Below are 16817 nucleotides of genomic sequence, written 5' to 3'. Positions count from 1 at the left end.
CTTTGAGCACCACTGCCTTAAGGCGATTAGGACTTAATGCTTCAAGAACCCCCTTTGAGGAACATCAAAAAGATCTCCTGTTATGACGAAGAACACACCACTAAACTAGTCAATGAAATATAAAATATGTGGAATTTTATAGTCATCACCAGTAATAGCCATTGAAGGAAGGGACCTTGAAGAATATTCAGTCTCACAGGCTGGGTTCCCAGGAAGACCACTAAGTTTCTGAAAGCTGTCGTGAGACCTGGGTTTCCTGATACTTCCTCTGTGTCACAGAGTCATCCCTGAAACGGAAAACCCTCATCTCTACCTTGCTGTGTCCCAGGGTTATACATTGGACTTTATGTTATTATGCTTTCTTATTTCTTCTTTTTCAGTGAAGATTTATGCTTTTACGATTTGTTAGTGTTTTCCCCCCAAGCCTGTAACAGTTCATAACTTCTGGATTTATATTCTCTTGGGCAATGTGATTTCAGAACTACACAGAAAGGAGAGAAATAAAATATGCATAGTCCCTTCTTTCCTAGAGATGTAAAACGAATGCTGTCCAGCCAAAAAGAAGTGTTTTCTACTTCTATATTAAAAGTTTCTCTTCTTTTTCAAAAGTGATTGTTCTACATAAACCAGGTTGCTTTCTTAGCTAATAAACTTGTCCAGCACACAGCCTTCAGTGTAGTGTGACCCAAACTGCTTGCTCTTCTTTAATGAATAGTTTTCATACTTTGTGCTTTGCATAAATACTTGCTTTCCCTAAAGTACTTTTTCACCCTTTTCCATTTAACATCATCTCAGAGGGCAGCTCTCGAGGAGCCTTCCTGACCCCTCAGGGGGATAGCTGATTCTCCCCATAATATTTTATGCATATTTCTTTTATAGCTCTTACCCATTGTTATCACAGTTTTTTTGTTCACGTTTACCCTCAGAATAAGCATCATGAGGGAAATGACCATCTGTGTCTTAAGCTTTGTACCTTGTTTATATCCTTGTTTAGTGGCTGATACATTGATTAGTAAATTTTATTGAATGAATGAGTAAAGCATCTCATACTGTCTAAGCAGCTTGTAGGATGAAGATGTGGATGTGTTCAAGAGATACCATCTCCTGAAGTACATGATTTCAAAAGGAAAGATTAATATAGTAACAAAAAGTATGTGATGTTTTATGCACAGACCACCTAACTGTAGTTTATTTTGTTTATTCAATTTTTTTCTATCCTCAATGTGTTCTCTTAAATAATCTCCCCCAGCCTAAATTTTTGAAACTTGAACAAATCGTTGATTCCCTAGTTGTTTGTGTCCTGGGTTTACTAGTCATGCCTGCCTTTGATGAGAACGTTTTAGTTTCCTTAGCTTATGAGTTAATTGTTTTACATTGAGTGATCTTTCAGAAGAAATCTATAGTAATTAGTTATGCTGGACAGTATGAAAGGGAAATAGAAAAAAGAAAAACCGCTTGTTCACACTTCCTCTAGAAAGGCAGAGGGTGGTTTTCTTTCCTCTGTATCTAATGGAGAGACTGGTGCCTTTGAAGACATCATGACCCCAAAAAAGAATCCCAGGGCTTCCATGTGGAGGGTGCTAGGAACCACTGGCCTCCAGATTTTAAGGACTGTGCAAAAACTTTTCACTTGTTACTTTTGAAAGTAGTTTCTTGAGTCTCTACCTTATAGTTTTTCCTCTTATCATCATTGGTTTTCTTCTTCTTAACTTTTATACTTAATTTCCAAAACTCTTTCATAGACATTACCTGACACACCTTAAGGTTGGTCCCACACTTAGTTTATATCTGGGTGGAACACCGTTCTCCATGTGGTGTTAATGTATTGCAGTGTGCCTATACATTTGTATAGCAAGCTACATTTTTAGTAGCATGGGTCATGGCTATTCCTGGCCCAGGATATCTACAGAACCCTTCTGGAGTCCTTCAGGGAAAAGTTTGCCAAATGTTACGGTTTTTTTATGAGCCTTAAGGAAATGAATTTTTGTTCCCAGTGACTGAGTCTCAGTATCTTAGGGTGTTTGTCACCCATTATATATCCATTTCCATTTACAAGAAAAAGAAAAAGAAAAAAGGGGTTTCTTGCAAAATTTCCACCTCCACAAAATTTTACTTTCTTTCGAAAATAGTAAGAATAGCTGCCAGTAGGTACTCCCTGGAGGCCTTGCTGGAAGCAGTGGTAACAGTTACCAGTACGCCCCGTAAGGCACTTTCCCCCAGCCCTGTGTGACTTCTGTGAGACATCAGATGTTTGATTTTCTTGTTATCTGTCAGGGTAAGTCCTAGGACAGACTTAACTTGTACCCAGTTCCATTCTCACCCATAAGACCCTCATCCCGCCTTTGCTTACCTTTTCTAGCTTGTCTTTTGCTTTTTGTTACTTTTTCGGTTGCCTTCCCACCATATCCAAGTAAATTTTATTCTCCCCAAAAGTTGTAGTATGGATGTTTTAAGTCCATGTATATGTTCAGCTTCCCTGAAAATGTTACTAGATTGACAAATATTTCTCCCATCAAATAAGAGTTAGTGGAACTACATAAAAAATCATGGGAAAACTATATGCTAAAAGTACCTTTCAGCAAATCACAGGCTGTTTTTTTTTTTTTTGGTCCTTTGTAAAATGTGTCAGTTTATATCCAACTTCTTACCCCCAAAATGAGAATTTTTTGTTGTCTCAATGGAGTGGTGAGTATGGATGGCCAGAATTCAGGGAGGCTAGAGAAGGGGCCTGGAGTCCAGCCCCGGGAAGCAGGCCCACCTCTGCCACTCCTCTCGCCCCGTCCCCCAACCCCAGGTGCTGAGAGGCTTTTGGAGGTCCAGCTGTTTCACCATTGATCCTTCATCAGCATTTTCTTGAACAACCACAGGGACAAGAAACTATCTTAGACGTGCCGTTCCACATAATGTTTACCTCCCACCTGTGGTCTCCAGCTTCTCTTACATGGCAGTGTTAAAAGAATCTGAAGTCGGCAGTTACATCTTCTCAGTCTTTTTTTCAGACTACATTTGTTAAAGCATTCAGCATCTGCTCTTCTTCCTAGATACTTACAACCTTTATTTCTCTTACAGGAACTACCTTAGTTTTCATATGAGACTCCCTTAAAGGACCTAAAATTAAATAGTCCAGGTTGACTTTTTCTCCATCTTTGCTATGTAGACACTGAGGCAGCCTAAAAATTACTTTGATTCTTACTAATCTTACTGTTGTCCAAACCAGAAGTCTTGTTCATACGTATAGATTTCAGTCTTTTTCCTCAACCAAAGCAGTTCCTCGATCACAGACCTAGATTTTAATCGTATAGTCAGTTTACAATGTCATGTCAATTAGATCTTGATTTTTAAGGTGAGTCTGCTTAAGAAAGTACCTGAGATTCCATGCTTGGGCGTGGACAACTTATTTGGCTACCTAGAAATCCTTTTTTTTCTTTCTGGCTCTTGGCCAGGTCTGTGTAGCTGGAGTTGTTAGATAAATAACTAACAATGAAAGTAAAAGGTATTACTGTAATATTGATTTTCAGAAATCTTAATTTTCTAACTTTACTGGCTCTTTGGAATCAATCAAGATAACATAAAATTTGAGTGCCTTCTATAAACACACTTCAGTATCCTGAGTTAGGCTATCCCTCAAGAACTAAAGAAGAAAAAAGATAAGCATTTGAGCAGTGTGTTCATTTTATCTAATCAATAGTATTAGAACCAAATGATCACACGAAATTGCTTTTGGATTTGTGAGGAGAAAGGGGTAAGTAAAGGCCGTGGTAGACAAGCTTCCCAGCTTCGTGAGAGGATTAGGGAGCTTGAACTGGTCCTCAAAGTGAATAGAAATTGGATAGGTAGAGGGAGGAGAAAATCGTTTTTTCAGGAGAAAGACAAACAGAGGCACAAAAGCAGGAATATTCAGAATATTGGCAGAATACCAGTAGAAAGAAGTGGCTGTATGAATAAGACTTTTATTGAATAATAATGTAAAATTCTAGAGATGAGATGCCCAAGAGCCTTATGTTCAGGGTAGAGATTTTTGAGCAATACCTTGATGTGTGAAAAGTTGTATATTATGGGTGGAGGGACTATAGCTCAAGCGGTAGAGTGCATGCTTAGCAGGCACGAGGTCCTGGCTTCAATCCCCAGTACCTCCTCCAAGTATAAATAAATAAACCCAATTACCTCCCCCCATAAAGAAAACAGCGAAAAAAATCATTGTACATTATGGAGGTAACAGGAGAGGAAGAGGAGTTAAGTTGCCAGACTGTTTACTACAAAAATCGTTACCAACAGAGACTCAGGCGCATGGAGAAGCCAGTTTGGGGGAATCTTTATCTGGCGTTTGGAGGTAAATTTTAAAGGTATGGGGCAAATAATCAGATTTATTTGATTAACAACCCTCAAGTGGAAAATGAAGGACTGTAAGACTTCTTTTTCACAGATGTTCTATGACTGTGATATTAGTGGTAAGCATCACCAAAAGTGAGCGTACCTGTTAGCTCTCGAGGCTGACTTGCTCTGGTGTTTGTACACCTGGTATCTTGTTGGGTTTTTTTTCCCAGAAATCAAACAGCTATATTCTGAGTTAAGCTGATGGTCCACTCTGCCACCCCAGCCAGGTTTCCTAGTGCTGTTCACTTAGCCAGTTGTGGTTTCATTAAATGCGTTTTCCTTTACACCTTTAGCTGCTATTAGGAGTCCCTCACTACAGAGAATTCTATATCGTGTTCAATTTCAAGCTTCTAAAATCTCTTTAAGCCACCATCTTTTACTGGAGAGAATCAAAAACTACATGTCCTACGTTGGCATTCTTTTTCACTTAAAACAGTATCGGTGAGTCACAGTCCGGACAGGTTTATATTAAAGTACTTTTAAGGAACTAGATTACTTTGCGTTAATATGATCAGGAAAATTGGTCATTGGGCTAGCTTTATGCAGTTAGTTGTTGTCTAACAGTCTGTTCATAGTTGGAGAAGCCAAAATAAAACACTTTTTGGGGAGAGATTTATTTCAAGGCATCCAGTGTCTTTAGCCAAGAGACTAGGCTAAAGGGTGAGGGGTCGTTCCTACAAGTCAGGTCTCAAGAATTTGGAAACTATTCTGATTACTGATCTTCATTTATTATAAAGAAATTAAAGATTTTAAGAAGCACAGCTACATTCATAGTCCTCGGTTGGAATGTGTCATTTTTATTGACTTGAGTTTTTATTTGATTTTGTAATGATGGACAAAATCCAGATTCAGTGGATTCAGTATAAAGTGATACATTACATACATTATTTCCATATTATAGAATGTTTTTTCTTTGTAAAACAACTCAGGAGGAATGGGAATGGTATGTAAATGTGTGCTTCTCCTAAATTTTTTTTCCCTTTTACTATGTCTTGTCTGGACTATGAACACTGAAGTTTTAGACCTTACAGTGATGTTCTTCTGTAAGATCTGTAGCAGTGCACAGTTAACCCTTGAACAGCATGGGGGTTAGGGCTGCCAACTCTCCACGCAGTCAAAAATCTGGATATAATCTGTAGTTGGCCCTTCGAATCTGTGGTTCCTCCGTATCCACGGTTCTTTCACATCTATGGATTCAGCCAACTGCAGGTTATGTAGTACTTTATTATTTGCCATTAGAAAAAGTCCACATATAATGTACCCACACAGTTCAAACCCTTGATGTTCAGAGGTCTGCTGTGTTCGTTTTAACTCATCTCACAGCAGGAGCCGCCAAGATTGTTTTAAGGAATTTTTGCCTTTGCTCATTATTTAGGTTTGGGAGACACAAGAGCTCTAAACCTGATTTTCATTTTGAACTAATAAAATATTTATCTTTTTTGTATTATTTACCACGTAATTCTTCCTTGGTGTGTGTAATTCACAGTGATCTCTTAATATCTAGTCCTTGGTTTTCCCATACTGAGCAGTTAAAGAAGAAATTCCCATAATGCTTGCATTTTGAACTTGGATTTGAAAAGCTTTTTTTTGAAAGATGTCTCAGTGAATTATATAAAAGTAATTAATTTCATGCTTCCAGCTAGTATCATTTAATGTTTTAAGCTCAAACTGTGTAAAATAAATTAGCTATTTTTAACAGCCCTTTTATGTGGTGGCTTTCTCAGTATCTGATTTATCATAAGACGTTACTCTAAGTGCCAGAATTGCTTTTGAGTTACCAGAAGAGGGTCTGATCTTTAGTTTCCACATAGCAGTTATTTTCACTGAACCTTAGTTATGTCGGGACTTACTGATGTCCACTCATTTAGGTAGAATGGAGTAAAGACCATTCTGTGCATTTGACTGAGACATTAGAATTTATTCTTTCACTCAACAGGCTTTCTCCACATTCCTGCTGTGTGCCAGACTCAATGCTAGGCACTGGCAGTGGGGGGCATGGAAGGGAGGGAGTGCAGTGGGAGGGCCAGCAAAAGCAAGGGATTGCGGTGTCGAGTGTTAGAACAGGGCAGAACCTGAGCAGTCTGTGTGCGTTCTGAGGGCAGGGAGGGCTTAATATTTGCACTGGAAGATCAGAACCTGGAATATGCAGACATGAATATTTTTCCAGGAATTAGTAGATTTGAACACAAAAATTGTGAAAACTGGCTTTATGTTTACTTAATTTACATGCTTATTTTTTATCAAAGGTAGAAAAGAAGTAATTAAAAATGAAAAAGTATTTTTGAGAAGAATTGTCTCAGAAGCGATGAGCATATCCCACACCAGCTTTTCTTAAAATACAGAACGTTAGTGCCATTCATAGAAGAAGTTAACTAATTTTGCATAATCTTTGAAGTCTGTTTTCACAAGTGGATATAAAGATGACTTTTACGTCCTGTTGCCTTTGACAAGCATTATATATCAAATACAGAGAAAATTGATTATGTGTAGAGAAAAAAATTATATAAATTAAATTCAGAACCGCTTTCTGTTTTTCATAATAAAATGATTGCTCAAAGAATTCCATCTGATGACTGTTGAAAGCTCACTGCAGTTTATGATATAACTGATAAAATCTGCATCCTTGGCCTTCCAACAACCTTTACACCAGCAGATGGTGGGCGTAAAGATGTCATTCATCATTTATTTACAATGGACTTTATTTATTCTAGTGTCAACAGCTGCCCCAGGGAGTGGGTTATTGAATTCAAATGTGAGGCTCTGGGTTATTTGCTTCCTTTCAAATTTGTCTTCAGAGCTTAGTTGCTAGGAGTCCATTCTGTGCTCTAATAATGATTCATGTATTGTGAAGCCATTCAGTAAATTGGGTTGTCAGGGATTGCCAAAAAAGTCTTAGAGGTCTTGTTGTGGGGTGGGGGGATGTGCATCTGGTTGACTGGAGCAATAGTGGTGTTATGTGACTTTTTCTTAAGACTGGTGAAGTTCGGGTTTCCTTTTTCCCTTTATGCACTCATTCCCTACCTGCCCATATTCTGCATATAAATAACAAGAAAATATAGAGGACAATGTATTAAAGGAAACTCTCACCCTTTTCTCTCCTCACAGGCAGGGCAAGAGTCCTTTCGTTCCATCACAAGGTCATATTACAGAGGCGCAGCAGGGGCTTTGCTAGTGTATGATATTACAAGGTGAGAACTTGGAAACGTTTTGGTTCAGTAGTCAATGCAGAGCATTTTTCTAAACATGGCTATCAGTAATAAAAGTATAACTTTGCCTTTATGCCCTGGCTGTTTACCCTAAAAACCTGTGTGCCTTAAGTTAAATTTAAATTTTACTGTAGAAATCTGTAACCAAGTTATTCTCTTATATGAATAAGCACCCCAAGTTGATCGATTTGGTAATAATATTTATACACTGGAAGTTCCTAAAGTGACGTTATGTTTAATTTCTGAGCTGAACTATAATCAGAGTGAGCTCTAACTCCAGATACTGTGCTTGAAATCTGTTTCTCATTACATAATTTGATATGGCTAAAAATAGTTATCTTTAATCTTTTATTATCTATACTGTTTATCGTACACCACTGTGGGAAAATACTTTGAAAATAGTAATCAAATGATCATCTGTGTTTAGGAGAGACACGTTCAACCACTTGACAACCTGGTTAGAAGATGCCCGCCAGCATTCCAATTCGAACATGGTCATTATGCTTATTGGAAATAAAAGGTAAAAAGACTCTTTTAAAGCTTTTTTGCATAATGATGAAAACTGGGTAGCTGTTTATGTGGTAATTGTTAAAGTGCTTATTTTGTTACATTTGTCCAAGTGTAAGTTATTGATTTCTTAAATTATAAAATTTTAAAAATACTAAGATGTTTATTTTGGTTTTTAAAATATAGATAATAAACTTTATTGGAAATTATTATTATTTGAAATAGTTTGGGCTGAAAGCTGTACTTTAAAGAATATTCTTAAGGAGTTTTATCTGATTAGTAAAACCCACTGATCTGTTTGGGGGCCAGTCCACTGTTCAATATTACCCAAAATACTTGGCAGTAGAAAAAAGGATCGGTGCAGAAGAGCTCAGAAAAATACTTTTTTCCCTTTTTCATGACTTAATGTGCGTTGTATGAACCAATATAATGCATGGGTTAATTGAGTGTATTTCCTGAAACATTTCTAATATTGTTTAGTAGATATCACATTAGTGCTTTTAAACCTACTGCTAAGGCTTTATTGTCCACAGGATGATAACTGTATTCCACCAGGGCTCAGTCTGCATTTTTATGGACAAGAATTATTTGCATTATTACCTACTTTTCACAAGTTAATTTCCATCTCCACAATCTGAAAACTTGTAGAATGCAGTTAAAGTAGTGCTTAGAGGGAGATTATAGCACTGAACACTCTTATTAGGGAAATGTTCCAAACGTTTCTAAGCTTTCACCTTAAGATTAAAACCAGAAAGGTAAGAGCAAATTAAACCCAAGGTAAGCAAAAATGGAGGTTAATAAAAAGAACCAGTAAAATTGAAAGCCAGTTCTTGAGAAGATCATTAAAAAAGAAGACACACATTACCAATTTTGGGAATAAAAGAGTGACATTACTGCACACCCTTCAGATATTAAAGGGACAACAATAGAATATTGTAAAAATAAATAAATGGATTGGGGAGATATTGGTTAAAGGAGCACAAACTTGCAGTTAGAAGATAAGTGAGTTCTAGAGATGGCATTGTGGTTACAGCTAACAAGACTCTACTGTATTCTTCAAGTTACTAAGAAACTAAATCTTAAATGTTCTCGCCACAAAATGAAATATTAAATGATGTAATGGAAGTACTAGCTAATGCTACAGTGGTAATCATATTGTGTTATATAAGTGTTCAAAATCAACACATTATACCCCTTAAATTTACACAATGTTATATGTCAGTTATGTTTCAATAAAAAATAATCCCTAAACAGTAAATAAATAAGTAAACCAATTCCTTCACAGCCATTTGATCTCACAGTTCTGTGGTTACCGTGGTCTTCCTTTAGTTCCTATATTAGATGACTACTTTCTTATCTGTAGAGTCTTTTAAGTCCAAAGAACCTAAGTAAATGGAGATATATAGCATATTTATGGGTTGAAAAATATTTTTAAGATGTCAGTTCTTCCCGAATTGATCTAAAGATTCATTGTAATCCCAATCAAAATTTTTTAGACTTTTTTTAAGCAGGTAGAAATTGACAGGCTAATTTTAAATTTATATAAAAATGCAAAGGTCATAAAATAACCAAAATTGGAGGATTTACTGGTTTCAGTAATAGTGATTTCAAGATTTATTATAAACCTACTGTAATCAGTCTGATATTGGCATAGACAGACATCGATCAGTGAAACAAAGCAAGAAATTCAGAAGTAGATCCATGTGTGTATAGTCAGTTAATTTTTTGACAAAGATACCAAGGTTCAGTGGTGGAAGGGGTAAACTTTTTGTCAGATGGTACTGGAACAATTGACTAGCAACATGCAAAACAGTTAACCTTACCTCACACCTTATACAAAAATTAACTGGAAATGAATTACAGACTAAATGTAAGAACTAAAAGTAAAAAAAAAAAAATTCTAGAAGAAAGCATATAAAATCTTAGGGATTCTGGTTTTGTCAAACATTTCTTAAATAGGACAGAAAAAACTATAAAATAGGGGGAATATCAATAAATTACACTTCACAAATTTTAAAACTTTTGCTCTTCAAAAGACAGCTCCAAACATGAAAAGGAAAGCTACAGACTAGGAGAAAATATTTGCAAAACATATTCAGCAAAAGATTTGTGTCTAGAATACATGAAGAATCTTAAAAATTCATTAATAAAAACCCAACCCACTTTTAAAAAATGAGCAAAAGGTCTGAACCAGCATTTCATGAAAAAGATACATGGATGGCAAGTAAGCAAATGAAAATATTTTACACCACTAATCATAGGGGAAATGCAGACTAAAACTTCATTGATATATTTATTTGTACCATTACACAGTCACTGAAATGGCTAAAATTAGAAGTTTAATTTACCAAGTATTGGCAGGGATATGGAAGAATGGAAACTAATACTGCTGGTGGGAATGTATAAATCCAACTATTTTGCGAAACAATTTGGTGGTTTCTTAAGAGAATAAACATACATTTGCCATACCACCTAACCGTTTCACTCCTAGGTGTTTACCCAAGATACATGTGCTTTACACAAAAAATTACACACGAACATTCATAGTGGCTTTGTTTGCAGCAGCCCAAACCTGGAAACAAGCCAGAATTCAATGAACAGGTGAATGGATAAGTTGTGGCACAGGCATATAATGGGATACCACTCAGCAGTAAAGAGGAATGAGCTATTGATGTATGCCACAAAGTGGATGCATCTCAAAATAATTATGCTGGGAGGAAAAGAAACAGACAAAAAAGAAGACATACTGTGTGATTCTATTTACATAAAATCCTAGAAAATGCAGGCTAATCTATAATGACAGAAAGCGGATACTAGTTGCATAGGGAACTGGGGGAGGAAAGGATGGATTACAGTGAGGTGTGAGGGAACTTTGGAGAGGCTGATGGCTTTACTGTTATACATATGTCAAAGTTGTCGAATTTTGTATTAAATGTGTAGTTTCTTTTATGTCAGTTATATTGCAAGAAAACTATAAAAGCAGTATAACAAATACTACACTGCATAGATCAAATTTTTTAAAATATTATTCTAATTGAAGTTTGCTGTAAAAATAGTGATCCCTCCACAACCATTGGGGATTGGTTCCAGAACCCCCCACAAATGTCAGAATCCTTTTAAGATCAAAGCTGTTAGAAGCTTTAGTCTTTGTAACATGGAGTATTCTTACTACCATTCGGTGGTGACGTATGAAATAAAAAGAATAAAGAGAATCTTCATACTTTGCTCTTACTAGTGTTTTCCGTGTGCCTGAAACAAGGTGGGCGGCAGCTTACTGGTGGCTCACATGTGACTGATGCCCACCGGGAGATCATAGTCCAAGGTGTGGAAAGAGCAGAGTATAGTCATGCAGAAGGTGTTTCTGATGATTATAGACGGGGGGCCCTTATCATTAGAATACAGTAGCTGTGGAAAGACATTTTAGGGAAGGAACTAGGAGGAAGGGAAAAGAGCGTATGACATGCAAAGATGAGTGGAAATGAACAGAGATCAATGAGGGGAGTATTATTAGATGAGGTGAATTGGGGTAGACATGGAAACGGTGAAAAAGCACTTTTTGAATTAGATGAATTAAGCAGTAGGGAACCAGTGGAAAGATTTGAGGACAATGACCTAGTCAAAATGACAGGTGACATAGATTTTTCTTAACTATGGCATTTGAAATTAGTTATACAAAAAACAGGAAGCAGAGTCTACAAAGACGGAAGTTTCTAGTAGTCGAAGGATTATGATTCTCTAAACAAAAGACGAGCATAAATTTAGAGAGTGGTTTAGAAAGAATGATACTTAAGTAATGAAAGCAACTTAAATGGGATTAGTGGGGATGAAAAGTCAGAGAATATGATTTTTTGCCTGGAAAACTGAGGAAACAACCAAAGTAAAGAAGGGTGATAAAATAAAACAGGTCATGAAAACAGTACCACTTCCTTTTTTCTAAAGAAACCCCTCAGATGTACACATCCTTCACCTTCTTTGCTGAGGTAACATTTGCAGATGCAACCATAATCAGAGGGAGCCTGGGAATAACTTTAACTATCCCAGAATAAGGGGTTCTTTAAATAAATACGGCATATGCATAAAATGGGATAAAGGGCAGCGGGCAGTAGGTATTTTCTGAAAGATTTTGTGTAATGGAAAGCTAATTTTCCCTTGAGAATGATTATCAGATAAGGGGGCTGAACTTCACTGTTGCTAGCTATCGCCCGCACCATTTTCGTTCCTACTAGAGTATAAGCTCCAGGAGACCAGGGTGGGGGTTGGGGGAGTTGGGTTTTTGTCTGTTTTGTTGAGTAGCCTGTCCCCAGATCCAGGAAAGGGTTTGTCACGCAGGAGTCCCTCGGATTATGTCAGGTGAACCGTCCTTGTCCAGTTACGCTGTGATATTTGCACACTGAGTTCGCCTGCTTTTAATGCTCTCATCTGACCACTGCTGTCTCATAGCCAGTTAGCTGTAACTGTTGATTTTATTTCTCACCAGAGAAGACATCTGATATAAATCTGTCAAGATAATAGGTGTCAAGGCTAGGTAGAAGTACGTGGGTATTACATTGTCCTCCACCCTTCTTTGTATGCCTATTTTATAACAGTAAAGTTTAAAATTTTTTACATGGCATGTCCTTACAGTTCTCTCTTGTAGTATTTTATATCAAACTTTCTTTCCAACATTTCAGATTTTTCAGAGTTTTTTCCAGCCCTCACACCACCAAGTGAATTGCTTAGATGGCATTTTATAAATAGTAAAATATTTCTAAAGTATAACAACTTGGAAGGTTTTAAAATAGTCACCAGAGTCACTCACAGAAGTTTCAGTTACGGAAATGATAGTGAGTGATAATGAGCTGCTTATAAGTTAACTGTGTGAACATGATTGACAGCTTATCCAGTCAGCCCCTTGGAAGGAGGGCAATTCCTGGTGACTTTCATTAAGTTGAAACATTGGCATTACTTAGTTTTGGGTGAATGAGACCTCAACGTCTTTTTTTTGTATTAGCCCTGATTTATGTAACTTAGATTTGCGTAAAATACTGCCATTCTGTACTGTGCACTCAGCGAAAGTAACATTGAAAAAGATGACAAAAAGATACCGGAAAATGACCCATGAAATAGTAAGTGAAAAAAAAAAAATACAATGAATAGTAGCTATGAGTGTATTCTAGTAGGAAAGAGGCAGACTGTGATAGAAGAGCAGTGCAGAGTTACATTCACACTTCACCGCAGTCCCTGCCTCATCCTGGGCTGCTCTCACCAAACTTGTGAATGGTGATATGTCCACTTGATGAGCTATGATCATGAATATATGTAAAACAGTCACTTTCAGGTAGAAAAACGTAATTGATTTTACGTATTATGTGTGTGCCTACATAACAATTCTATGAAATAGTGGGTGATTTATTCTGATGTTTTCTAATTCTTTTTTTTTTTTTTCTTTTTTAAATCTCTTTATAGCCTACTAAAGTGGTTTTACAATTCACTGTCATGGCTCAGTTTGAAAAATAGTACTTTGGGAAACTTTGGGCACATGTGTGCAAAAAAAAGTATAAAATTACATAATAACATTATTTATAATAATGAAAAATTGTAAATAACTATGTCAGATGGAGAATTTAAAATGTGTTGGCTTCATCTGATAGAATGTAATACAGCAGTCAAAAATTAAGAAACTAGATCTATATATATTATGAAAATCAATCTGAAAAACATAATGTTGAGCAAAATTAACAAGCTGTAGAACAACAAAATTAACAAGCTGTTGTCTGGCTGTAAACATGAGTATAAACATCAAATCATGCACAAGAACAGCAAACACAGAGTAGTGGTTATGAGGTAAGAAGGAAGAGAAGGAGATGAGGAGCAGACAGGCACACAGGAGGTGTTTCAACTCTAACTATTGATTTTATTTCTCAACAGAAAAGAAATCTGATAAAATACTACATGTCATATAAAATAAAATGTCAAAGTAATATGTGTCAAGGCTAGATGGAAGCACATGGGTAGTATTCTCCATTCTTTTCTGGACACTTAAATTTATAGTAGTTAAAGTTTAATTTTTTTCTAACAGTAAAACACTTAAAGGAGACTGCTGCTTTTTTACCCCTATCTTGACTAATGCAATTCCAGTATGATAAAAATGAATGCCATACTTTGTCCAGAATTTCTAGCTTAGACTTTTATTTCTCTCTCTCTTTTTCCACTATCAGTTTTACTGGGAATTAAACTAACTGGACTAATCATCTAATTTAATGTTTCTATAGTACTTTGAATTTTATTTAGCAATTTCCTATAGCTTCTGAGAATTGTGCGACTTGTTTTAATCACAGTCATAGAATCCCATTCAGTCTGGCTGAAGGATGAGGATACCAGGATGGTCTTGCTCTCTCAACTTACTATGTTGAGTAAGACAGTTTCCTTCTTTGGAAACCCATTTCAAAGGTAGGGTTTGGTGGGGGCTACATGTTACCTTTTGGTTTCTCCAGTTTTAGCATTCTAGGACTCTAACTTAGAATATTTCTTTAGTTGGATTGTTAGTTCTTTGAAACTAAGCAGTGTGCACTTTGACCCTCATAATACTCAGAATAATGCAGTTGATGATTGCATGTTAAAAAATTAATTGAAAGAATGATCAGCTCAACTTTGAATCTTATGGTACGTTTTGCACAGATGCCTCCAGTTGTACTAGGTTAGTTGGTAACTTGGCCCTTTCTTTCCCCTGTTTAGTGATTTAGAATCTAGAAGAGAAGTAAAAAAAGAAGAAGGTGAAGCGTTTGCTCGAGAACATGGGCTTATTTTCATGGAAACTTCAGCTAAGACTGCTTCTAATGTAGAAGAGGTAAATAAGAGGTCTTTTTAAATGTTTATCCTTTTACTTAATAGAAATTTTTTATATACGTTAATATTCATTTGTTGACACATCTCCCACCAGCTTTTTAGTCACTGATAGTCTTTGAGTGTCATAAAGTAGGAAAATTTCTTCCCTTTGAAATGCCTTGTGACATTTATCTTATCTCAGGCTCTATAATGAGCTTTGTCTTGAAGCCAGAATGCTTTAACACGCCTTTGTATATACTTTCTGTAAAATCTTTTTTATGTTGCTTAAGAGGGAAAAAAAGAACACTAATGAAATTTGGGAAATGTTTCAAGACACTAAACATTTATAGCTATTTGTATCCATTCCTGCTTAAATAGGGAAAATATTACATTATTGCTATGTAGCATATAAAGCGTGGGAATTCTGCCATCTTTAATAAATATAATTTGTAGTATCTCAGTTATTTCCATTAATCAGCCTGAACTGTGGAAGTTTTCTAAACACATTATGTTCTTTTATGCTTTATGTAGTGGATATGGTATTTATTTACTATACATACAGAAGTAGATGGTTAATCCTCTCTAAATGTATTACTACACTCTGTTTTATAAAAAAGCAGAAATGAGGCTAAGAAATATGTAGTTTGCCCAGAGTTTTGCTGGAATTTCCATCTTTTGGGTAAGAATCTTAAGAGCAGCTACAGAAAGGGATTCTAGAAGACGGATGATTGGAGAATCTCTTGTTCAAAGATAGCAGAGGACGGGGTCTTAGGCCGCAGGTAGCACTGTGCCTTCAACATAGTAGATAGTGAGTGAATGTTTATGAACAGTAATACTTGGGGTGTTTCTAATTAACGGTTGAACCCAGAAATTGACTGCAGTCATTCAGCAGCGTTTGTGTTTCACTGAAGAATTCTTTTTTAGCTAAAATCTTACACTTACATAGATCCTTATAGATCCTTGATGAGGTGCTCTGTGATTGTCCTTAATGCTTTTCCTACAGGCTCCAACTAATGCTTTACCTGTTGTTGCCAATAATTACAACTTGATAACATACAAGAATAATGCTTTGCTTTACATAGCAACTGCAGAAATCCATAACTTAAAAGAGACATCTAAAGCTGCCTGTTTCAGTGAGGCACTCCTTACAGAGGTATGGATTTGAAACCGTAAGGACCAACATGTGGGGCTTTCAGGACATCTGAAACATGTCCTTATTACCAGTTAACAGTGGATTTTCTCGTTGATTTTGAGAACCATAAAGCCAAAAATGTCTGCATTTTATGAAAGAACTATGCTATGAAGTCAAGTGACAAGGCATCAACAACTGGAAAGTGATCTTCGATTTCTCTTCCGACTCTAATGCTTTTGTGTTCATTTTTCTCATTTTTAACAAGTAACAGGTATTTACTTGTAAGCAGCAAATTACCATTGTCATTTGGCTGAACAGTTAAATGAAATATATTTCATTAATGTTTTGGCAGCACTTACTATGGAAATTCTGTATCTGTGGTTAATAATAAAAATGTTTAAATTTGATCTGGTCAGGAGTTTCTCATACTTGAGAAAATAGCAGTTTTTACTTAATCATGTAAATTAATTTACCTCTTGGAAGCCAAAGATATCAAGAAACAATCTTCTTAGATTCCATTTTTAAAGGACACATAGATAAGCATTACATAGTATAATCATCAGAGATTTTACCTAAAAGCTAAAAATACTTCATGATAAAAGTATTTTAAGATGGTTGAAGCCCATTCTGTGATGCAAAAAGGGTGAAATCAACCTGAATCTCTTTGCATAACTTAGAAATGGATTGAATATGAAAAAAATAAAGGGCCCCTGCATCTCGGAAGATGGAGTAGACTCACTTTCATGTATTCCCCCTTCTAAGTACAGCTAAAGCACTGAGCACCGTGTGTGAAA

At 36.2% G+C, this 16817-nt stretch overlaps 1 protein-coding gene across 2 annotated transcripts in view; it reads left to right on the top strand.

Annotated features, from left to right (window-relative positions):
• RAB2A (RAB2A, member RAS oncogene family) overlaps positions 1 to 16817 on the top strand; it is a 61053-nt gene that overhangs the window by 26989 nt on the left and 17247 nt on the right. Inside the window, exons 4-6 of one of the 2 annotated variants that reach the window (XM_031692171.2) lie at positions 7480 to 7562; positions 8008 to 8100; positions 14802 to 14913. In XM_031692171.2, the coding sequence (XP_031548031.1) occupies positions 7480 to 7562; positions 8008 to 8100; positions 14802 to 14913 (288 nt within the window). The remainder of the gene's footprint in view (positions 1 to 7479; positions 7563 to 8007; positions 8101 to 14801; positions 14914 to 16817) is intronic. The other variant, XM_072951920.1, reaches the window with a different exon arrangement.

Source organism: Vicugna pacos, chromosome 29 (assembly GCF_048564905.1).
Source record: "Vicugna pacos chromosome 29, VicPac4, whole genome shotgun sequence".
Taxonomy (NCBI): Eukaryota; Metazoa; Chordata; class Mammalia; order Artiodactyla; family Camelidae; genus Vicugna; species Vicugna pacos.
This window is presented reverse-complemented; position numbering and strand designations above follow the sequence as displayed.